The following is a 25,951-nucleotide window of genomic DNA, read 5'->3' as shown; positions in this document are numbered from 1 at the left end:
GGATCCACTGTTCAGAATCTTTAAAATAAATATTGAAAATGTAACATGTCCATACCAAAAAGATAGACATCTGTTTCTCTCGAGCAGCATGTTTCAAATCAGTGAAGGCTTCTCTTCCAAGTCCTCTATCAGGAATATTGAGAATATGAGCCAGAGCCAAGTCATTCTTTGAATTCACCAGCAGGTTTAAATATGAGTAGATAATTTTCTTTGCTAGTAACTGTACCTGTACAATAAAATATTTTCTTTACTGAAGATTTCTAAATTCATAAACAATCTTTTTATTTATTTATTTTTTATTGAACTATACATGATTTACAATGCTGTGCCAATCTCTGCTGTGCAGCAAAGTGACTCAGTTATACACATATAGACATTCTTTCATATTCTTTTCCATTATGGTTTATCACGGGATATTGAATATGTTTCCCCATACTATACAGTAGGACCTTGTTGTTTATCCATTCTACATGTAACAGTTTGCATCTACCAACCCCAAACTCCCAGTCCACCCCTCTCCCTCCCCCCGACCACCCTTGGCAAACACAAGTCTGTTCCCTATATCTATGAGTCAGTTTTTGTTTTGTAGATAAACTTATTTGTGCCATATTTAAGATTTCACATATAAATGATATCATATAGTATTTGTCTTTCTCTTTCTGACTTACTTCACTTAGTATGATAATCTCTAGTTGCATCCATGTTGCTGCAAATGGCATTACTTCATTATTTTTTATGGCTGAGTAGTATTCCATTGTATACATGTACCACATCTTTATCCATTCACCTGTTGATGGACATTTAGGTTGTTTCCATATTTTAGCTATTGTGAACAGTGCTGCTATGAATATAGGGGTGCATGTATTTTTCTGAACTATAATTTTATCCAGGTATATTCCCAGGAGTGGGATTGCTGGATCATATGGTAACTTTATTTTCAGCTTTCTGAGGAACCTCCATACTGTTTTCCACAGGGGCTGTACCAACTTACATTCCCACCAACAGTGTTGTAGTGTTCCCTTTTCTCCACACCCTCTCCAGCATTTGCTATTTGTAGACTTTTTTTTTTTTTTTTTTTTTTTTTGCGGTACGCGGGCCTCTCACTGTTGTGGCCTCTCCTGCTGTGGAGCAGACTCCAGACGTGCAGGCTCAGTGGCCATGGCTCACGGGCCTAGCCACTCCGCGGCATGTAGGATCCTCCCGGACTGGGGCACGAACCTGCGTCCCCTGCATCGGCAGGCGGTCTCTCAACCACTGCGCCACCAGGGAAGCCCTGTAGACTTTTTAATGATGCCCATTCTGACCAGTGTGAGGTGGTACCTCACTGGAGTTTTTTTTTTTATTTAACATCTTTATTGGAGTGTAATTGCTTTACAATGGTGTGTTAGTTTCTGCTTTATAACAAAGTTAATCAGCTATACATATATCCCCATATCTCTTCTCTTGCATCTCCCTCCCTCCCACCCTCCTTATCCCACCCCTCTAGGCGGTCACAAAGCACAGAGCTGATCTCCCTGTGCTATGCGGCTGCTTCCAACTAGCTATCCATTTTACATTTGGTAGTATATATAAGTCCATGCCACTCTCTCACTTCGTCCCAGCTTTCCCTTCCCCCTCCCTGTGTCCTCAAGTCCATTCTCTAGTAGGTCTGTCTGCGTCTTTACTCCTGTCCTGCCCTAGGTTCTTCAGAACCTTTTTTTTTCTTTAGATTCCATATATATGTGTTAGCATACGGTATTTGTTTTTCTCTTTCTGACTTACTTCACTCTCTATGACAGACTCAAGGTCCATTCACCTCACTACAAATAGTTCGATTTCATTTATTTTTATGGCTGAGTAATATTCCATTGTACATATGTGCCACATCTTCTTTATCCATTCATCTGTCGATGGACACTTAGGTTCCTTCCATGTCCTGGCTATTGTAAATAGAGCTGCAATGAACACTGTGGTACATGACTCTTTTTGTTTTTGTTTTGTTTTGTTTTTAATTTTTATTTTATTTTATTTTATTTTTTAAAACTTCTTTATTGGAGTATAACTGTTTTACAATAGTGTGTTAGTTTTTCCTTTACAACAAAGTGAATCAGTTATACATATACATATGTTCCCATATCTCTTCCCTCTTACGTCACCCTCACTCCCACCCTCCCTATCCCACGACTGTTTTTGAATTATGGTTTTCTCAGGGTATATGCCCAGTAGTGGGATTGCTGGGTCATATGATAGTTCTATTTTTAGTTTTTTAAGGAACCTCCATACTGTTCTCCATAGTGGCTGTATCAATTTACATTCCCACCAACAGTGCCAGAGCGTTCCCTTTTCTCCACACCCTCTCCAGCATTTATTGTTTGTAGATTTTTTGATGATGGCCATTCTGACTGGTATGAGGTGATTTCGCACTGTAGTTTTGATTTGCGTTTCTCTAATAATTAGTGATGTTGGGCATCTTTTCAAGTGCCTACTGGCCATCTGTAGATCTTCTTTGGAGAAATGTCTAGTAAGCGCTTCTGCCCATTTTTCTATTGGGTTGTTTATCTTTTTGTTGTTGAGTTGTATGAGCTGTTTATATATTTTGGAGATTAAGCCCTTGCCTGTCGTATCATTTGCAAATATTTTCTCCCATTCCAACAATCTTTTTTTAATATGCAGTAAACATACTTATGATCATTCAATGACAGTATCTCATTCAGCTCTTTGGGAAAAGAGAATTGCCATATAAACCAAAAGTTTGGGTTGAACAATGAACATATCCTGGCTCGTGAAACCAACTTGCCACCAATGAGAATCTATAAGTAAATAAAACTATCACAATTATTGGAAAATGTCTCTTAGAAAATGATATAAAAGATACAGCTGCATTTCTGATGAGACCTGATCTCATTTCCCTACATACATTTGCCACTAAAAAATCACCAACAATGAAGTTCCAGAAGTGTAGGGCATGGGCCAACTGGCACTATTTGGTCCTATACCCATGTCTCTTTACAGGGCAAGATATAAGGGCTGAAGTTAAATTGTTAAATTTCTGAAGAATTACTAGATACTGACTTTCACAATACCAAATAACCAACTAAGTATTAAAATAGATTCAACAAAGTGTTAGTAAATAATAGCAAGTAGTTGATGTTGACATTAACTGGCCTAAAACAGAGCTATAGACTGTTCAAACACAAGATAAATAACATTTGTGAGAACCTGATACTGGCAACAGTTCTTTCATATATACGGCACTTGTCCTTCACAGTCAAGTGATAAACCAGGATATTCAATTATCTTTTTCTTAAAATTAGCTAACAATAGCTTTTCAAGGCCTTGCAACTTCTAGTATTACAGAAGTGATACTGTGAACTCCCACAGGTAACAACTACAAAATATTAGATAAATTTTTTTAAAACATAACTATGTAAAGATACTGGAAAGCATCCAAAAAGCAGACACAAGCTGGAAGAGAATTTAATGTTAGAAGAACTGCAACAAGAAGGGTAAGAATTGCAAGCTTGTGGTTATTCAAGGCCTTACAACTTCCGGTAATGGGGGAGATGCAACTTATCATGTGAACCCCTTAAATAACAAACACTAAATATTAAATAAAACTTTTTAAATAGTATTTAAAGACACTGGAAAGTGTCCAAAAGTAGAGTCTAAAATGTTTTAAAACATTTAAAACAAAAATGTTTTAAAACATTTAATTTTAAAAGAACTGCAATAAGAAGGGTATGAATTAAGTTTGTGGTTTATTGGCCCAAGTTTCATGACTATAGGAGTGACTAAAGGTGCCAGAGATTAGAATTCAGAGCTGGGAAAAGAGCTAGAAATTTAAAGGAGGAATTCCTGGAAACAACTGAGAGCATAAATAGCCAAAACCCCTAGCTGACAGCAAAACTATGCAAGCATGGGGAAGATTCCAGGGGGTCCATCAAAAACACAGACAGAAAACAGAAAGAAATATATTAGAAAGATTGAGCTATAAAGAACCAGAGCTATGCGTCTGAAGGTTTGCTAAGCTGAGTGCACTCTACAACTGTGTATAGCTTAAGTGGCAGAAAACTGAAGCTGAACAGGCTTGAAATGTTAAGTACACAAAGCCAAAACCTGTCAGAACAACTGGAAAAATCATCAAAATCCCTAGGAAAAAGGAATCCACAGAAATAAGCTCCATATCTCCCCCAAATGCTTGGCTGACTGCCAAATTTGGCAGGCAGAGGGAAGGCTTACAAAAGCCAAGCTAAAAAAAACCAGCAAAGGGAAACTATAAGAACAGATATCCAATGCAACCACCGAGGTAACAAACTATGAAGTTGGAATCTAGGCAAGTTACCTGCCTACTAAAAAAAAAAAAAAACAATGTTTCTCAGAAGAACATGAGAAAAAACTGGAGTTGCTATAAAATACTACCTGAAATGTCTGGGCTTCATCCAAAAATTACTAGACAGTCAAAGAAAAAGGACTGTGACCCCTTCAGGATAAAAAGCAGTCAAAAGAAAACGTCACCAAGTGGACCTACATGTTAGATTTAGCAGACAGAACATCAAAGCATCTGCTATAAATATAGTCAAAGAACTAAACTGTGTTCAATGAATTAAAGGAAACTGTTATCAGTGACTTAATAGAGGAATGAGAACTGAAAAGTGGACACTATAAAGAGAATATTCTAGAGATAAAAAGTACAATAACTAAAACAAAATTTGCTTGGTGTGCTCAACAGCAAATTGAAGAAAGTGAAAGAAACTATCAGTGCACATATAGATATATCAATAGAAATTACCAAATCTGAAAAACAAAAGGGAAAAAAAAAAGAAGGAACCAAAGAGATCTGCGGGTCAATTTAAACAAGTCTGACGTACATGTAATTGAAATCCCTGCAGAGGAGTGAAAAAAACAGAAAAAATATTTGCTGAAATTATGGCAAAAAGCATCCCAAATTTGGTGGAAAACATCAATTTATAGATCCAAGAAGTTACTCAAGTAGGAAAACACAAAGAAAATCACTCCTTTACACTTATAATCAAACTCTGACATCCAAAGATAAAAAATCTTAAGAGCAGCCAGAGCAAAATGATACATTACATACACAGGAACAATAGTAAGGTTAATAGAACATCAAAAATTAAGTATGTAAGCCAGAAGACATTGAAACAACATATTATATGTGCTAAAAAATTATCTTAAAAATTACTTTACAATTACAATAGTCAAGATAGCACAGTATTGATTTCCTTCCCATGGCAGAAACTTGGAACCCAGGTGATATTCAGTCTTAATTTTCTTATTTCCTTTGAGGCACTAAGGGGTGCTTCCCTCTTATTTTCTAATATTGGGTTGTCCAGAAAGTGCATTCATGTTTTTCTGTACCATCTTACAGAGAAACTCGAACGAACTTTTTGGCCAATCCAATAGATACAGTAAACAACAGAAAAACATGTTTTTATGAACAAAGACTTCTCACAGGAGTATCTATTTTCTTGAAAACAGCACACAAATCTTGCTATAAATTGCCAATTTTACAATTTAATTCTACCTTTCTTCTGTGAAAGAAGGAAAAAAATATTGCTCATATAATGAGTGTCAGGAAGTTTTCAGGCCCATAAAAGAAACTTAACCTGTCTCCTTATAAACAGTAATATATAACATTCTAATATAAAAATAACAATTTAGTCATTCCCCTAATGAGGGTCATTTAGGTTCCTCCAAATTTTATTATAAGCTTTGCTACATGTATATGCTGATACTGATCTCCCTGTATATATGTTGAGTGTTTTTATAGTACTGCTGGGACTATAGAGAATGTACTTTTTTATTATTTTAATACATACTGCCAAGTGTCCTTCACTTGTACATATTTATACCCCCACCAACTGTGCAGGAGAGTTCCCATTTTCCTATATGCTGGCCAATATTTAATGTTATAAAACCTTAAAAGTTTTACCTATTTCCTCTGATTACCTGGAAGACTAGGAATCTTTTTAAAAATGTGTTGGCCATCTTTATTTCTTTTCCCATTAACTGACTGTATGGCTTTCTATTGTGTAATTTGTTTGCTTTTTTCTTATTCATAGTAGTTCTTTTTATATTCTAGATTTTAACCCTCATATATTATGCACTGGCAAAGATCTTCTCTCAGTCTGTTGCTTATATTTTACCACTGTTAATAAAATAGGTCAAGAAATTTTATATTTTGTAATGATCAAATTCATTAATTTTTTCCCTAATATTTTTTGCTTTCTGGGTCTTAAGAATCCTTCTCAACCTTCAGATTATAAACGTTTCCTTTTAGTAAGTGAATATAAATTGTAAAAAAAAAACCCCAAAAAAGCATAGTATTTACAAAGGGACAGACACTCAGATCAATGAAATAGAATAGAGTCCAGAAAGAGAACTAACACAGATATTGCCATTTTATTTATTATTATTTTTTTTTTTGCAGTACGCAGGCCTCTCACTGTTGTGGCCTCTCCCTTTGCGGAGCACAGGCTCCGGACGCGCAGGCTCAGCGGCCATGGCTCACGGGCCCAGACGCTCCGTGGTATATGGGATCTTCCCGGACTGGAGCACGAATCCATGTCCTCTGCATCGGCAGGCAGACTCTCAACCGCTGCACCACCAGGGAAGCCCAGTACTTTTCTTTTTAAGGCAATGTAATAAAAATATATAAGTACTTATTTGATCCCGCGTACCACAAAAAAAAAAAGAAAAGAAAACTACTAAGATACAACTAAATTAAAATCACCTTTAAGATCTGTCCTAAAATGATCAAGGGATCAACCCAAGAAGAAGATATAACAATTGTAAATATTTATGCACCGAACATACAAGCACTTCAATACATAAGGCAAATGCTAACAGCCATAAAAGGGGAAATCGACAGTAACACAATAATACTAGGGGACTATAACACCCCACTTTCACCAATGGACAGATCATTCAAAATGAAAATGAATAAGAAAACACAAACTTTAATGATACATTAAACAAGATGGACTTAATTGATATTTATAGGACATTCCATTCAAAAACAACAGAACACACTTTCTTCTCAAGTGCTCATGGAACATTCTCAGGATAGACTATGTCTTGGGTCACAAATCAAGCCTTGGTAAATTTAAGAAAATTGAAATCGTATCAAGTATCTTTTCCGACCACAATGCTATGAGACTAGATAACAATTACAGGAAAAAACCGTAAGTAATACAAACACATGGAGGCTAAACAATACACTACTAAATAATCAAGAGATCACTGAAGAAATCAAAGAGGAAATCAAAAAATACCTAGAAACAAATGCCAATGAAAACACGATGACCTAAAACCTATGGGATGCAGCAAAAGCAATACAAAGAGGGAAGTTTATAGCAACACATCCCACCTCAAGAAACAAGAAAAATCTCAAATAAACAACCTAACCTTACACCTAAAGAAATTAGAGAAAGAAGAACAAAAAAAACCTCAAAGTTAGCAGAAGGAAAAAAATCAAAAAGATCACATCAGGGCTTCCCTGGTGGCGCAGTAGTTGAGAATCTGCCTGCCAATGCAGGAGACATGGGTTTGAGCCCGGGTCGGAAAAATTGCCACATGCCGCGGAGCAACTAGGCCCGTGAGCCACAACTACTGAGGCTGCGCATCTGGAGCCTGTGCTCCACAACAAGAGAGGTAGCAACAGTGAGAGGCCAGTGCACCGTGATGAAGAGTGGCCCCCGCTTGCTGCAAATAGAGAAAGCCCTCGCACAGTAACAAAGACCCAACACAGCCAAAAATAAATAAATAAATGAATAAATTTTTTTAAAAAATCAAATCACAAATAAATGAAAAAGAGAAGAAAAACTACAATTCTGCAGCCTGTGGAACAAAAACCACATTCACAGAAAGACAGACAAAATGAAAAGGCAGAGGGCTATGTACCAGATGAAGTAACAAGATAAAATCCCAGAAAATCAACTAAATGAAGTGGCGATAGGTGACCTTCCAGAAAAAGAATTCACAATAATGATAGGCAAATATCGAGAAGATGCAAGAAATGTTTTAAAAAGACCTAGAAGAATTAACGAACAAACAAACACAGACGAACAATACAATAACTGAAATGAAAAATACACTTGAAGGAATCAATAGCAGAATAACTGAGGCAGAAGAATGGATAAGTGACCTGGAAGACACAATGGTGGAATTCACTGCTGCAGAACAGAATAAAGAAAAAAGAATGCAAAGAAAAGAAGACAGCCTAAAAGACCTCTGGGACAACATTAAATGCAACAACATTCGGATTACAGGGGTCCCAGAAGAAGAGAGAGAAAGGACCACAGAAAATATTTGAAGAGATTACAGTCGTAAAATTCCCTAACATGGGAAAGGAAGTAGCCACCCAACTCCAGGAAGTGCAGAGAGTCCCATACAGGATAAACCCAACGAGAAACAAGCCGAGACACATAGTAATCAAATTGGCAAAAGTTAAAGACAAAAAAAAAGTATTGAAAGCAGCAAGGGAAAAATGACAAAAAACATACAGGGGAACACCCATAAGTTTAACAGCTGAAACTCTACAAGCCAGAAGGGAGTGGCATGATATACTTAAAGTGATGAAAGGGAAGAACCTACAACCAAGATTACTCTACCTAGCAAGGATCTCATTCAGATTCGATGGAGAAATCAAAAGCTTTACAGACAAGCAAAAGCTAAAAGAATTCAACACCACCAAACCAGCTCTACACCAAATGCTAAAGGAACTTCTCTAAGTGGGAAACACAAGAGAAGAAAGGGACTACAAAACAAACCTAAAACAATTAAGAAAATGGTCATAAGAACATACATATTGAAAATTACCTTAAACGTGAATGGATTAAGTGCTTCAACCAAAAGACACAGGCTTGCTGAATGGATACAAAAACAAGACCCTTCTATATGCTGTCTACAAGAGACCCACTTCAGACTTAAGGACGCATACAGACCGAAAGTGAGGAGATGGAAAGAGATATTCCATGCCAATGGAAATCAAAAGAAAGCTGGAGTAGCAATATTCATACCAGACAAAACAGACTTTAAAATAAACAATGTTACAACAGATAAGGAAGGACACTATATAATGATAAAGAGGTCAATCCAAGAAGAAGATATAACAATTATAAATATATATATACCCAACATAGGAGCATCTCAATACATAAGGCAAACTGCTAACAGCTCTAAAAGACGAAACAACAGTAAGACAATAATAGTGGGGGACTTTAACACCTCACTTACACCAATGGACAGATCATCCAGACAGAAAATTAATATGGAAACACAAGCTTTAAATGACACAATAGACCAGATAGATTTAATTGATATTTATAGGACATTCCATCCAAAACAGCAGATTACACTTTCTTCTCAAGTGTGCATGGAACATTCTCCAGGATACATCACATCTTGTGTCACACATCAAGCCTCAGTAAATTTAAGAAAATTGAAATCATATCAAGTATCATTTCTGACACAATGCTATGAGATAAGAAATGAATTACAGGGAAAAAAACATAAAAAAATACAAACACATGGAGGCTAAACAATAGGTTACTAAATAACCAAGTGCTCACTGAAGAAATCAAAAAATAACTAAAGACAAATGACAATGAAAACACAACAATCCAAAACCTATGGGATGCAGCAAAAGCAGCTCTAAGAGGGAAGTTTATAACTATACAATCCTACCTCAAGAAACAAGAAAAATCTCAAATTAACAATCTAACCTTACACCTAAAGGAACTAGAGAAAGAAGAACAAACAAAACCCAAAGTTAGCAGAAGGAAAGAAATCATAAAGATCAGAGCAGAAATAAATGAAATAGAAACAAAGAAAACAATAGCAAAGATCAATAAAACTAAAAGCTGTTATTTTGAGAAGATACACAAAACTGATAAACCACCAGCCGGACTCATCAAGAAAAAGGGAGAGGACTCAAATCAATAAAATTAGAAATGAAAAAGGAGAAGTTACAACAGACACCGCAGAAATACAAAGCATCCTAAGAGACTACTACAAGCAACTCTATGCCAATAAAATGGACCACCTGGAAGAAATGGACAAACTCTTAGAAAGGTATAACTTTCCAAGACTGAACCAGGAAGAAATAGAAAATATGAACAGACCAATCACAAGAAATGAAATTGAAACTGTGATTAAAAATCTTCCAACAAACAAAAGTCCAGAACCAGATGGCTTCACAGGCTGAATTCTATCAAACATTTAGAGAAGAGCTAACACCCATCCTTCTCAAACTCTTCCAAAAAATTGAGGAGAAAGGAATATTCCCAAACTCATCCTATGAGGCCAGCATCACCCTGATACCAAAACCAAAGATACTACAAAAAAGGAAAATTGCAGACCAATATCACTGATGAATACAGATTGCAAAAATCCTCAACAAAATACTAGCAAACAGAATCTAACAACACATTAAAAGGATCATACACCATGATCAAGTGGGATTTATCCCAGAGATGCAAGGATTCTTCAATATATGCAAATCAATCAATATGATACACCATATTAACAAACTGAAGAATAAAAACCATATGATCATCTCAATAGATGCAGAAAAAGCATTTGACAAAACTCAACACCCACCATTTATGATAAAAACTCTCCAGAAAGTGGGTATAGAGGGAACCTACCTCAACATAATAAAGGCCATATTCGACAAACGCACAGCAAACATCATTCTCAATGGTGAAAAACTGAAAGCATTTTCTCTAAGATCAGGAACAAGACAAGGTTGCCCACTCTCACCATTATTATTCAACATAGTTTTGGAAGTCCTAGCCATGGCAATCAGAGAAGAAAAAGCAATAAAAGGAATACAAATTGGAAAAGAAGAAGTAAAACTGTCACTGTTTGCAGACGACATGATGCTATACATAGAGAATCCTAAAGATGCCACCAGAAAACTATTAGAGCTAATCAGTGAATTTGGTAAAGTTGCAGGATACAAAATTAATGCACAGAAATCTCTTGCATTCCTATACACTAATGATAAAAAATCAGAAATAGGAATTAAGGAAACACTCCTGTTTACCATTGCAACAAAAAGAATAAACTGAACTAGGGAGACAAAGACCTGTATGCAAAAAACTCTAAGACACTGATGAAAGAAATTAAAGATGATACCAACAGATGGGGAGATATACCATGTTGTTGGATTGGAAGACTCAATATTGTGAAAATGACTATATGACCCAAAGCAATCTACAGATTCAATGCAATCCCTATCAAATTACCGATGGCATATTTTACAGAACTAGAACAAAAAATCTTAAAATTTGTCTGGAGACACAAAAGACCCCAAAGAATGAAAGCAGTCTTGAGGGAAAAAAAAGGAGCTGGAGGAATCAGATTCCCTGACTTCAGACTATACTACAAAGCTACAGTAATCAAGACAATATGGTACTGGCACAAAAACAGAAACATAGATCAATGGAACAGGATAGACAGAGATAACCCCAGGCACCTATGGTCAACTGATGTATGACAAAGGTGGCAACGATATACAAGGAGAAAAGACAGTCTCTTCAGTAAGTGGTGCTAGGAAAACTGGACAGCTACATGTAAAGGAATGAAATTAGAACACTCCCTAACACGATACACAAAAATATACTCAAAATGGATTTCAGACCTAAATGTAAGACTGGACACTATACAACTCTTAGAGGAAAACATAGGAAGAACACTCTTTGACATAAATCACAGCAAGATCTTTTTTGATCCACCTCCTAGAGTAATGGCAATAAACACAAAAATAAACAAATGGGACCTAATGAAACTTCAAAGCTTTTGCACAGCAAAGGAAACCATAAACAAGACGAAAAGACAACCCTCAGAATGGGAGAAAATATTTGCAAATGAATCAACAAAGGATTAATCTCCAAAATACATTAAACAGCTCATGCAGCTCAATATTAAAAAAACAAATAACCCAATCCAAAAATGGGCAGAAGACCTAAATAGACATTTCTCCAAAGAAGACATACAGATGGCCAAGAAGCACATGAAAAGCTGCTCAACATCACTAATTACTAGAGAAATGCAAATCAAAACTACAAGGCAACACCTCACACCAGTCAGAATGGGCATCATCAGAAAATCTACGAACAACAAATGCTGGAGAGGGTGTAGAGAAAACGGAACCCTCTTGCACTATTGGTGGGAATGTAAATTGACACAGACACTACGGAGAACAGTATGGACGTTCCTTAAAAAACTAAAAATAGAAAACCATATGATCCAGCATTCCCACTACTGGACATATACCCAGAGAAAACCATAATTCAAAAAGACACATGCACCCCAATGTTCAATGCAGCACTATTTACAATAGCCAGGTCATGGAAGCAACCTAAATGCCCATCGACAGAAGAATGGATAAAGAAGTTGTGGCACATATATACAATGGAATATTACTCAGCCATAAAAAGGAACGAAATTGGGTCATTTGTTGAGACGTGGATGGATGTAGAGAGTGTCATACAGAGTGAAGTAAGTCAGAAAGAGAAAAACAAATATTGTGTATTAACACATGTATGTGGAACCTAGAAAAATGGTACCGATGAACCGGTTTGCAGGGCAGAAGTTGAGACACAGATGTAGAGAATAAACGTATGGACACCAAGGGGGGAATACCACCAGGGGTGTGGGTGTGGGGGTGTGATGAATTGGGCGATTGGGATTGACATGTATACACTGATGTGTATAAAACTGATGACTAATAAGACCCTGCAGTATAACAATACAAACAAACAAACAAAAAGCAACTAAGACTAAACTTTCTTTGGGTTATTTGTATGGAAATACGTTAATATAAATGTTTCAGACAGTACATGAAATTTCTAAAAATCTTGTATGTTCTGGTATAATGTTATGTCATAATTCTAGTTATTACTTTAAAATGTATATCTCAGAAATAACTAAATTTCCTTGTCAATTGTATTATTATGAAGTTTCATCAAATCTTTAACTGTGGTCATTTTTAAGTCTTACGTCATTTACAGACAGTTCTGGGTGTACTCTGATGCTTTTGCAAAAATGTTCCTATAAAAGGGTTTCATCTTCAAGGAATTCATGGAAAAGACTGACAAGTACAGGTATCTGGTAACTGACTATACTGCTGAAATGAATGAATAAGCATTTTCAGAATGCTAATGGAAAACTGATGAATTCATAAAAGTGCTAACAAAAGATCAAGATAAAAAAAAATTAATTACATGGGACTGAGTTAACTGAGGAGGATGATTATAATTTTTGTGACTTTCTGTTTGAATAGAAAGAAAGAAAGAAGGAAGGAAGGAAAGAAGGAAGGAAGGAAGGAAGGAAAGAAAAAGAAAAAGAAAAGAAAGAGAGAGAGAAAGAGAGAGGAGGGAGGGAGGAAGGGAGAAAGAGAGAGAGAGAGAGGGAGGGAAGGGGGAGGGAGGGAGGGAGAGGGGAAGGAAGGAAGGAAGGAAGGGAGAAAGAAAGGAAGGAAGGAAGGAAGAAAGAAGGAAAGAAAGAAAGGAAGGAAGGAAGGAAGGAAGAAAGAACGAAAGAACGAAAGAAAGAAAGAAAGGAAGAAAGAAAGGAAGGAAGGAAGAAAGAAAGGAGAGAGTCTTCTAGTAGTGAGTTGAATACTTGGGGAGGCACAAAAATCTTTAAGAACCCTAGGTTACCATTAATGCTAGAGAAACAGACAGTAATAAATGAAATGTTTTTCAGCATTTTTTTGAAAGTTGTTTTTTCTTCTTTAAATAAGTAGTATATTACTCTCTGGGGACTCAACTTAGCCTCATACTACTCCTGAAACTGGAAGATTATTTTATACGGTAGAACATACTACTGCTAATATTAAGTATTACTGTTGTTATTGTTATTACTATTATTATTAATAGTAGTAGGAGGTTACTTTTCATATTTAAAGTGCTTTCACATATATTTTTTTTAAATACCTGTCCTAAAATTTTATACAATAAGGTACAATATAGTTTTCTGCTTTATTTCAAAAGTCCTTTTATTTTTCCTTTCACAGTAAATCATAATACTCCAAGTGAAATCTATAATACAAAGTTTCCTTTTTAACCTCACAGTGCAATAGTCTGTCTAAAACATACAGGAGGGCTTCCCTGGTGGCGCAGTGGTTGAGAATCCGCCTGCCGATGCAGGGGACACGGGTTCGTGCCCTGGTCCTGGAAGATCCCACATGCCGCGGAGCAACTAAGCCTGTGAGCCATGGCCGCTAGGCCTGCGCGTCCGGAGCCTGTGCTCCGCAACGGGAGAGGCCACAACAGTGAGAGGCCCGCATACCGGAAAAAAATAAATAAATTTTAAAAAATTAAAAAAAATAAAACATACAGGAAGCGTGACACAATTTCCCAAAAATCAAAGCAGAGGAAAGAGATATTCACATTGTAATCAGAAATTCCTTTACTCTTTCTACATTTAATTTCATGCAATCTCTGTTTCACTGTGCTTCTGCTGTCCAAAAATAATGAGAGTTTACTAATAATGTATATGTCTGATCCTTACTGGGTACAAGACCAGGGCTTAAACTCCCACATCTACAAGTTGTTCTTAAAGGCTGGCAAATTCTGTCCTTCTGATCTGTGATGTTAGGCAAATATCAGGGAAAAACATCTTGGAGTCCTCACAGTTAGAGTGTTTCTTTTAACTCATGGCTGCAATTGGAAATCTATCCCTATCATTATGGTCAGATAACATGGCAGTTATGGTTTCCCTGCTCTTGTATTTGCAAGTGGGTTTTAAAGAGGCTCTCTGGAAAAGCATTCCACATAAATACAGTTATGATGTCCAGAAGCAAGGGCTTAAATTGAAAAAATCCACAAGACTGAAGCTTTTACCCAGATACCAAAAATAAAGATACTGTTACATTTATCTGTTTAATAAACTGATTCTATCCATACCACAAAATATTTGCAATCTTTGTTTAGAATTTGAACAATTTTATTTAAGCTTTTTGACAACTTCAAGTTGCTTTTCCTAACCCTTAACTATTACTGAAATGCATATGTTCAATCTCAATTTGAATAAAGTCAGTTTTTCTGAATTGATATTAAAATTTATGCAAGTATTGTTTTTATTTGTCAACACATAAATTCTTACATATAATGAACAAAAAAGATTGGACTAGAACTAATATACTCGTAGAATTTTTTAATTTAACTGATTATTTTCTTTGGGAGCCTTTATTCTGTTTTTCCCTTCATTACTTCAGAATTTCTAAAGCAACAGTTTAGTACCTCAGGGAAAAATAAAATAAAGTAAAATAAAATAAGGAAACAAAAATAGTGGTTCTCCAGTCCATTTCATTTATCTACTTGAGGAACTGGTGCGACATTAGTAAGCATTTGGTGATCAAAATATATCTTTTTAAGACTGTAGCCCAAAAAGTCAGTTTGGAATTTTAATAGAAATAAAATACTTTGCAAAAGAAAAATCAGAAGTCTGCAAGTAACAGAAAAATGGTTGAGAGGATAGCGCTATTTTAATAGTCCTCATAAAATCAAATCCATCAGCTAACTGGTAGATAAAATTCTCTTAGAAAATATAATCCAAGGCGGCAAAAGATAAAAAGTAGAGGATTAACACCACAAAACTACCATTGTTTTTTAAATGAGAAAACTATATGCTTACAATGAAGACCCTTCAGTTTCTATATAATTCTTTTTCATAGCTATCCCTTTAAGATTTTTTTTATCATAAAATAAGTTTATTGATGACAACTTTATATAATTTACTGCCAGTATTTGATGTTACAAACATTAGGGTGTTTGAGATATGCAGGATCCTTATATCAATATGTAACTGGGGACTTCCCTGGTGGCACAGTGGTTAAGAATCCGCCTACCAATGCAGAAGACACGGGTTTGATCCCTGGTCCAGAAAGATCTCACACGTCGAGGAGCAACTAAGCCCGTGCGCCACAACTACTGAGCCTGCGCTCTAGAGCCTGTGAGCCACAACTACTGAGCCCGCGTGCCACAACTATTGAAGCCCGCACGCCTAGAGCCCGTGCTCCACAATGAGAAGCCACCTCAATGAGAAGCCCGTGCACCACAATGAAGAGTAGACCCCGCTCTCTGCAACTAGAGAAAGCCCACGCCCAGCAACGAAGACTCAACACAGCCAAAAATAAAATAATAAATAAATAAATGTAACTGGCATAAATTCCATTATTTGAGCTCTCTTAATTGATTCTGTAATTTCTTTTTGTTTCTTCCACAAAGACCTATTATGTCCCTTCCATAAATGCATCTAATAAGTGGAGAAACAAACAGAAAAAAGCTGTACATTCTCATAATCTACCCATGTTCCACACAAGATACATTTTCTATGAGGCTCCTTATAAGGATTTTCTATTGGAATGGGCAGGTCCTCATTCCTGGTTATTTAGGTCATTTTAAATGTACAAATTAGTTCATTCCTCTTAAATAAAAGGCACAATAACAATTACTGTTTCCTCCCTGTAGCCTATAAGAATGTATTCCTAAGAAGAAAAAAAGAGAGTGTACTCCTTAAGTATCACTGAGAAAAGACCACACAATTTGGTAAACATCCTGTCAAGGTAGGAAAAACATACAATGAGAATGTAAGCAATAAATGAATGTAAAGCAACAGAAAACAGTTACAATCACTAAAAGAAACCATGCCTAAGCAGGAAACAACCAAAGGTGGGCTTGGGATACTTGTACCAGAAAAGAGGGAAGTGCTCAAAAGTCTATTAGGGCATGTAAAAAAGATACAGAAGCCAGATTGAAGTACATTTTAGCATCAAAGATTAATGACTAATTGATTTTAAAACTCTGAATAAATAAAAATCCATGAGTCCATAGTAATGTAAACACACACAAAAAGAGAAACGTAAACAGAAATAAAAACATCTAATTTTCTTCCTGTAAGTAACTATTACACTAACTCCTAAACTGGTAAAGAGAAAGAATTAAGTAGTGACCCTGCCATTTTTAGGGAACTGTACTTCATCCCAGTTAATAAGATAAAGCTCTTCTTTACTGAGAAATGGCAGCAAATTGGTGTAAAGACATGATAGAGTTGGAAAGTAACCATTCTGCAAACTCTAAGGAAATAACTGATTCAGACAAGGATCATCAGTGCATGCTCAAAACCATTCAGTGAAAGGTTGTTGGGAAACAGGATGTTTACAGAGTCAGAGTATCACTAGATCTTTTTTGACAGCAAAAGAAAAACTACATCTTTATATTGGAAAGACCTCACAAATTCAGGACAACTTGAGTTTGTGTCTCCCAGTGTGATACAAAATGAAATACTCAGCATCAGTTATGAAGTATTTCATAGAGTACATTGCTCAGTCTAAGGAAGCTTTTAGATGTTTCCAGTTTATTGGAAATAGAGGAACAAGTTAAATAATACCAATAGGAACTCAACAGATAAATAACAAGAGAAAAAAAAACCTGAGGAGAATTCTAAAAGAGTCTAAAGAGACATAAAACCCATTTCAGGGACAAATAGAGAAATTTGAATAGGGAAAATAGTAAATGAATGATATTAGGGAATACTTCAGTTTTCTTATATATGATAATGGTATTGTGATATGCTGAAGAATTTTAGGGATTAAGTGTCATGATGTCAGCAATTTAACTTTCAAATAGGACAGAAAAAATATTAGATGCACATATAAAATATATTATTAAGTCTAAGTAGGTATACAAGTATTTGAGAGCAGTGATCAAATATATTTTTTAAAGTGCAATCTGGGGAATTCGCTGGAGGTCCAGTGGTTAGGACTCCATGCTTTCACTGCCAAGGGCTGCGGTTCAATCCCTGCTTGAGGAACTAAGATCCCACAAGCCTTGCTGTGACGCCAAAAAAAAAAAAAAAATTGCAATCTGTAGAGCATGGGACTTTTGGGAGAATCTGCCTTAGCAATGTTTCCAGAAAATTAAGAAAGTCATTCATCAAATGCTTTAACTTATTGGAGCATTTGACTTGTAAGTAGGCATGTTCTAGACGTTTTACATAACATATTTTTATTTTATTTAAATTTAATTTTATATTTTTATACAGCAGGTTCCTATTAGTCATCCGTTTTATACACATTAGTGTATACATGTCAATCCCAATGGCCCAATTCATCACACACCCCTCCCCCCGTTGGTGTCCATACGTTTATTCTCTACATCTGTGTCTCAATTTCTGTCCTGCAAACCAGTTCATCTGTACCATTTTTCTAGGTTCGACATACATGTGTTAATACACAATTTTTGTTTTTCTCTTTCTGACTTACCTCACTCTGTATGACAGTCTCTACATCCATCCACGTCTCAACAAATGACCCAATTTCGTTCCTTTTTATGGATGAGTAATATTCCATTGTATATATGTACCACACTTCTTTATCCATTCTTCTGTCGATGGGCATTTAGATTGCTTCCATGACCTGGCTATTGTAAATAGTGCTGCATTGAACATTGGGGTGCATGTGTCTTTTTGAATTATGGTTTTCTCTGGGTATATGTCCAGTAGTGGGAATGCTGGATCATATGGTTATTCTATTTTTAGTTTTTTAAGGAACGTCCATACTGTTCTCCATAGTGGCGGTATCAATTTACATTCCCACCAACAGTGCAAGAGGGTTCTGTTTTCTCTACACCCTCTCCAGCATTTGTTGTTCGTAGATTTTCTGATGATGCCCATTCTACATGGTGTGAAGTGATGCCTTGTTGTAGTTTTGATTTGCATTTCTCTAGTAATTAGTGATGTTGAGCAGCTTTTCATGTGCTTCTTGGCCATCTGTATGTCTTCTTTGGAGAAATGTCTGTTTAGGTCTTCTGCCCATTTTTCCATTGGGTTGTTTGTTTCTTTAATATTGAGCTGCATGAGCTGTTTATATATTTTGGAGATTAATCCTTTGTCCGTTGATTGGTTTGCAAATATTTTCTCCCATTTTCAGGGTTGTCTTTTTGCTTTGTTTATGGTTTCCTTTGCTGTGCAAAAGCTTTGAAGTTTCATTAGGTCCCATTTGTTTATTTTTGTGTTTATTGCCATTACTCTAGGAGGTGGATCAAAAAAGATCTTGCTGTGATTTATGTCAAAGAGTGTTCTTCCTATGCTTGCCACTAAGAGTTTTATAGTGTCCCATCTTACATTTAGGTCTCGAATCCATTTTGAGTTTATTTTTGTGTATCGTGTTAGGGAGTGTTCTAATTTCATACCTTTACATGTAGCTGTCCAGTTTTCCTAGCACCACTTATTGAAGAGACTGTCTTTTCTCCATTGTATATCGTTGTCACCTTTGTCATACATCAGTTGACCATAGGTGCCTGGGGTTATCTCTATCTATCCTGTTCTATTGATCTATGTTTCTGTTTTTGTGCCAGTACCATATTGTCTTGATTACTGTAGCTTCATAGTACAGTCTGAAGTCAGGGAGTCTGATTCCTCCAGCTCCATTTTTTTCCCTCAAGACTGCTTTGGTTCTTCGTGGTCTTTTGTGTCTCCAGACAAATTTTAAGATTTTTTTTGTTCTAGTTCTGTAAAATATGCCATCGGTAATTTGATAGGGATTGCACTGAATCTGTAGATTGCTTTGGGTCATATAGTCATTTTCACAATATTGATTCTTCCAATCCAACAACATGGTATATCTCCCCATCTGTTGGTATCATCTTTATTTCATCAGTGTCTTAGAGTTTTCTGCATACAGGTCTTTGTCTCCCTAGTTCAGTTTATTCTTTTTGTTGCAATGGTAAATGGGAGTGTTTCCTTAATTCCTATTTCTGATTTTTTATCATTAGTGTATAGGAATGCAAGAGACTTCTGTGCATTAATTTTGTATCCTGCAACTTTACCAAATTCACTGATTAGCTCTAATAGTTTTCTGGTGGCATCTTTAGGATTCTCTATGTATAGCATCATGTCGTCTGCAAACAGTGACAGTTTTACTTCTTCTTTTCCAATTTGTATTCCTTTTATTGCTTTTTCTTCTCTGATTGCCATGGCTAGGACTTCCAAAACTATGTTGAATAATAGTGGTGAGAGTGGGCAACCTTGTCTTGTTCCTGATCTTAGAGAAAATGCTTTCAGTTTTTCACCATTGAGAATGATGTTTGCTGTGCGTTTGTTGAATATGGCCTTTATTATGTTGAGGTAGGTTCCCTCTACACCCACTTTCTGGAGAGTTTTTATCATAAATGGGTGTTGAATTTTGTCAAATGCTTTTTCTGCATCTATTGAGATGATCATATGGTTTTCATTCTTCAATTTGTTACTATGGTGTATCACATTGATTGATTTGCATATATTGAAGAATCCTTGCATCCCTGGGATAAATCCCACTTGATCATTATGTATGATCCTTTTAATGTGTTGTTAGATTCTGCTTGCTAGTATTTTGTTGAGGATTTTTGCATCTACATTCATCAGTGATATTGGTCTGTAATTTTCTTTTTTTGTAGTATGTTTGCCTGGTTTTGGTATCAGGGTGATAGTGGCCTTACAGAATGTGTTCGGGAGTGTTCCTTACTCCGCAGTTTTGGGGAAGAGTTTCAGAAGGATTAAAGTCAGTAAAACTTTAATCCGCTTGCCTGCTGATGGGTGGTGCTGTGTCCCCTCCCTGTTGGTTGTTTGGCCTGAGGTGACCCAACACTGGAGCCTACCCAGGCTCTTTGGTGGGGATAATGGTGGACTCTGGGAGGGCTCACGTCAAGGAATACTTCCCAGAACTTCTGCTGCCAGTGTCCTTGTCCTCCCGGTGAGACACAGCCACCCCCCGCCTCTGCAGGAGACCCCCCAACACTAGCAGGTAGGTTTGGTTCAGTCTCTGTGGGGTCACTGCTCCTACCCCTGGGTCCCAATGCGTACACTACTTTGTGTGTTAGCTCTTCTCTAAATGTTTGATAGAATTTACCTCTGAAGCCATATGGTCCGGGACTTTTGTTGGAAAATTTTTAATCACAGTTTTAATTTCATTACTTGTGATTGGTCTGTTCATATTTTCTACTTCTTCCTGGTTCAGTCTTGGGAGGTTATACCTTTCTAAGAATTTGTCCACTTCTTCCAGGTTGTCCATTTTATTCGCACAAAGTTGCTTGTAGTAGTCTCTTGGGATGCTTTGTATTTCTGAGGTGTCTGTTGTTTCTCTTTTTTCATTTCTAATTTTATTGATTTGAGTCCTCTCCCTCTTTTTCTTGATGAGTCTGGCTAATGGTTTATCAATTTTGATTATCTTCTCAAAGAACCAGCTTTTAGTTTTACTGATCTTTGCTTTTGCTTTCTTTGCTTCTATTTCATTTATTTCTGCTCTGATCTTTATGATTTCTTTCCTTCTGCTAACTTTGGGTTTTGTTTGTTCTTCTTTCTCTAGTTCCTTTAGGTGTAAGGTTAGATTGTTAATTTGAGATGTTTCTTGTTTCTTGAGGTAGGACTGTATTGCTATAAACTTCCCTCTTAGAACTGCTTTTGCTGCCTCCCACAGGTTTTGGATTGTTGTTTTCATTGTCATTTGTCTCCAAGTATTTTTTGATTTCCTCTTTGATTTCTTCAGTGAGCACTTGGTTATTTAGTAACATATTGTTAGGCTCCATGTGTTTGTGCTTTTTACATTTTTTCCCTGTAACTGATTGCTAATCTCATAGCACTGTGGTCAGAAAAGATGCATGATATGATTTCAATTTTCTTAAATTTACTGAGGCTTGATTTGTGACCCAAGATGTGATCCTGGTGAATGTTCCATGCGCACCTGAGAAGTGTAATCTGCTGTTTTTGGTTGGAATGTCCTATAAATATCAATTAAATCTATCTGGTCTATTGTGTCATTTAAAGCTTATGTTTCCTTATTAATTTTCTGTTTAGATGATCTGTCCATTGGTGTTAAGTGAGGTGTTAAAGTCCCACACTATTATTGTATCACTGTCTATTTCCTCTTTTACAGCTGTTAGCAGTTGCTTTATGTACTGAGTTGCTCCTATGTTGGGTGCGTATATAATTGTTGTATCTTCTTCCTGGATTGATCCCTGGATCTTTATGTAGTGTCCTTCCTTGTCTCTTGTTAACATTCTTTATTTTAAAGTCTATTTTAACTGATATGAGTATTGATACTCCAGCTTTCTGTTGATTTCCATTGGCATGGAATATCTTTTTCCATCCCCTCACTTTCAGTCTGTATGTGTCTCTAGGTCAGAAGTGGGGCTCTTGTAGACAGCATATAGATGGGTCTTGTTTTTGTATCCATTCAGCAAGCCTGTATCTTTTGGTTGGAGCACTTAATCCATTCATGTTCAAGGTAAGTATCAATATGTATGTTCCTATGACCATTTTCTTAATTGTTTTCGGTTTGTTTTTGTAGGTCCTTTTCTTCTCTGGTGTTTCCCACTTAAAGAAGTTCCTTTAGCATTTATTCTAGAGCTGGTTTGGTGGTGCTGAATTCTTTTAGCTTTTGCTTGTCTGTAAAGCTTTTGATTTCTCCATCGAATCTGAATGAGATCCTTGCTGGGTAGAGTAATCTTGGTTGTAGGTTCTTCCCTTTCATCACTTTAAGTGTATCATGCCACTCCTTTCGGGCTTGTAGATTTTCTGCTGAGAAATCAGCTGTTAACCTTATGGCAGTTCCCTTGTATGTTATTTTCCGTTTTTCCCTTGCTGCTTTCAATAATTTTTCTTCGTCTTTAACTTTTGCCAATTTGATTACTATGTGTCTCGGCATGTTTCTCCTTGAGTTTATCCTGTATGGGACTCGCTGTGCTTCCTGGACTTGGGTGGCTATTTCCTTTCCCATGTTAGGGGAGTTTTTGACTATAATCTCTTCAAATATTTTCTTGGGTCCTTTCTCTCTGTCTTCTCCTCCTGGGACCCCTCTAATGTTGTTGCGTTTAATGTGTCCCGGAGGTCTCCTAGGCTGTCTTCATTTCTTTTCATTCTTTTTTCTTTATTCTGGTCTGCAGCAGTGAATTCCACCATTCTGTCTTCCAGGTCACTTATCCTTTTTTGTCTCAGTTATTCTGCTATTGATTCCTTCTAGTGTATTTTTCATTTCAATTATTCTATTGTTCATCTCTGTTTGTTCTTTAATTCTTCTAGGTCTTTGTTAAACATTTCTTGCATCTTCTCGATATTTGCCTCCACTCTTTTTCCGAGGTCCTGGATCATCTTCACTATCCTTATTCTGAATTCTTTTTTCTTGAAGGTTGCCTATCTCCACTTCATTTAGTTGTTTTTCTGGGCTTTTATCTTGTTCCTTCATGCGGTAGATAGCCCTCTGCCTCTTCATCTTGTCTATCTTTCTGTGAATGTGGTTTTTGTTCCACAGGCTGCAGGATTGTAGTTCTTCTTGCTTCTGCTGTTGCCCTCTGGTGGATGAGGCTATCTAAGAGGCTTGTGCAAGTTTCCTGATGGTAGAGACTGGTGGTGGGTTGAGCTGGGTGTTTCTCTGGTGGGCCGAGCTCAGTAAAATTTTAATCTGCTTGCCTGCTGATGGGTGGTGCTGTGTCCCCTCCCTGTTGGTTGTTTGGCCTGAGGTGACCCAACACTGGAGCCTACCCAGGCTCTTTGGTGGAGATAATGGCAGACTCTGGGAGGGCTCATGCCAAGGTGTACTTCCCAGAACTTCTGCTGCCAATGTCCTTGTCCTCATGGTGAGACACAGCCACCCCTTGCCTCTGCAGGAGACCCCCCCCAATACTAGCAGGTAGGTCTGGTTCAGTCTCTGTGGGGTCACTGCTCCTTCCCCTGGGTCCCGATGCACACACTACTTTGTGTGTGCCCTCCAAGAGTGGAGTCTCCGTTTCCCCCAGTCCTGTCGAAGTCCTGCAATCAAATCCCGCTAGCCTTCAATGTTTGATTGTCTAGGAATTCCTCCTCCCATTGCTGGACCCCCAGGTTCTGAAGCCTGACGTGGGGCTCAGAGCCTTCACTCCAGTGGGTGGATTTCTGTGGTATAAGTGTTCTCCAGTTTGTGGGTCACCCACCCAGCAGGTATGGGATTTGATTTTATTGTGATTGTGCCCCTCCTACCATCTCCTTGTGGCCTCTTCTTTGTCTTTGGATGTGGGGTATCTGTTTTGGTGAGTTCCAGTGTCTTCCTGTCAATGACTGTTCAGCAGTTAGTTGTGATTCCAGTGTTCTCACAAGAGGGAGTTAGAGCATGTCCTTCTACTCCGCCATCTTGAACCAATCTCACATAACATATTTTTATTTTTTTATTTTGTGGTACATGGGCCTCTCACTGTTGTGGTCTCTCCCGTTGAGGAGCACAGGCTCCAGACGCACAGGATCAGTGGCCATGGCTCACAGGCGCAGCCGCTCCACGGCATGTGGGATCCTCCCAGACCGGGGCACGAACCCGTGTCCCCTGCATCGGCAGGCAGACTCTCAACCACTGCGCCACCAGGGAAGCCCAACATATTTTTAGATATGCTCTTTCCAGTACTCTTAACCTTTCATCTTGTCAATGGTAATTTTACTAAGAAACTTTCATAAACACAACTCCCATGGTTAGTAAGGAATTACTACATGTAATTAGGTACCTAGAATAGTGTTCAGCTGAAAGTAAATTATATTAAACCAAACCTACACTACTTTTTTGTGGTTTGTTTGGACAACAAATCCTGTTATCAGAATTTATGATGCATCAGCTATTCTACTGCAAAAAGTAGAAACAGATTTTTTAAAGAGTAGGGAACAAAACATATTCTCCTAAGAATCAACCATTTAAAATGCTAACTATGGGACCTCCCTGGTGGCACAGAGGTTAAGAGTCCGCCTGCCAATGCAGGGGACACGGGTTCAAGCCCTGGTCTGGGAAGATCCCACATGCTGCACAGCAACTAAGCCCACATACCCCAACTACTGAGCCTGTGCTCTAGAGCCCACATCCCACAACTACTGAACCTGCGTGCCACAACTACTGTAGCCTATGTGCCAAGAGCCCATGCGCTGCAACAAGAGAAGCCACCGCAATGAGAAGCCCATGCACCACAAGCAAGAGTAGCCCCCGCTTGCCACAACTAGAGAAAGCCAGTGCGCACAGCAACGAAGATCCAACGCAGCCAAAAATAAATAAATAAAGAAGCATATTACTAAATTAAAAAAAATAAAATAAAATACTAACTGTGAAGTATACCAAATGTAAAAATTCAAAGAACTCTGGCAACCTGTACCGTCAACTACTTTTCCAATACTTAGTGATACCTATTTTTGCACAGTGCCTGTTACCATGGCCCAAAACCATGAATAAACTGATTATTATCATGCTCTTGCCAGTGTCCAATGTACTACTTTTCACATATTTTTTTAATTTAAGCAAATTAAAAACTTAAAAATTTTTTTCGGGCTTCCCTGGTGGCACACTGGTTGAGAGTCCACCTGCCGATGCAGGGGATGCGGGTTTGTGCCCCGGTCCTGGGTGATCCCGTGTGCCGCGGAGCGGCTGGGCCCGTGAGCCATGGCCGCTGAGCCTGCGCAGCCGGAGCCTGTGCTCCACAATGGGAGAGGCCACAACAGTGAGAGGCCCGCGTACCGCAAACAAAAACAAAAACAAAAACAAAAAAACTTAAAATTTTTTTAAAAAATAGTAACTGTAACATACAAATTCATAGTGATTTGAAGAGGATCATATCCTTCTTTTATTTACTCACAATTTAGCCATACCTTTTCATTATCCTGGTTGTGTTTACTTATTGGTGACATTGGTTCAGAAAAATCAGTTTCATCATCTACTACATACTGTCTGCCAGAAAGAAAATCCCGTAGTTGACTCTGTAAGAAATAGAAGATGTTACTAACAAAATATTACGCCAACTGTAAAAAATATTTCACACCTAGCTCTACTTGGTGTCTCTGACGTTCCAGTGTACAGCATATTACCTGACTTTTGTTGGCAGTCCATAATATACATGGAATTAAATTTCCTAACAATCTGTTTCCAATGGCACTTGTACTCAAAGAATTTTACAAGTTCAGAGTTAAA

General features: G+C 37.3%; 1 protein-coding gene across 2 annotated transcripts in view; it reads right to left on the bottom strand.

Annotated features, from left to right (window-relative positions):
- Positions 1–25,951, bottom strand: part of PARPBP (PARP1 binding protein) — a 78,287-nt gene that overhangs the window by 29,611 nt on the left and 22,725 nt on the right. For both annotated transcript variants that reach the window (XM_059081959.2, XM_059081957.2), the window contains 2 exons: positions 25,633–25,740; positions 56–226 (listed from right to left, as the gene is read on the bottom strand). In XM_059081959.2, coding sequence (XP_058937942.1) covers positions 56–226; positions 25,633–25,740 — 279 coding nt within the window. The remainder of the gene's footprint in view (positions 1–55; positions 227–25,632; positions 25,741–25,951) is intronic.

Source organism: Kogia breviceps, chromosome 12 (genome assembly GCF_026419965.1).
Source record: "Kogia breviceps isolate mKogBre1 chromosome 12, mKogBre1 haplotype 1, whole genome shotgun sequence".
In the NCBI taxonomy this organism is placed as follows: Eukaryota; Metazoa; Chordata; class Mammalia; order Artiodactyla; family Physeteridae; genus Kogia; species Kogia breviceps.
This window is presented reverse-complemented; position numbering and strand designations above follow the sequence as displayed.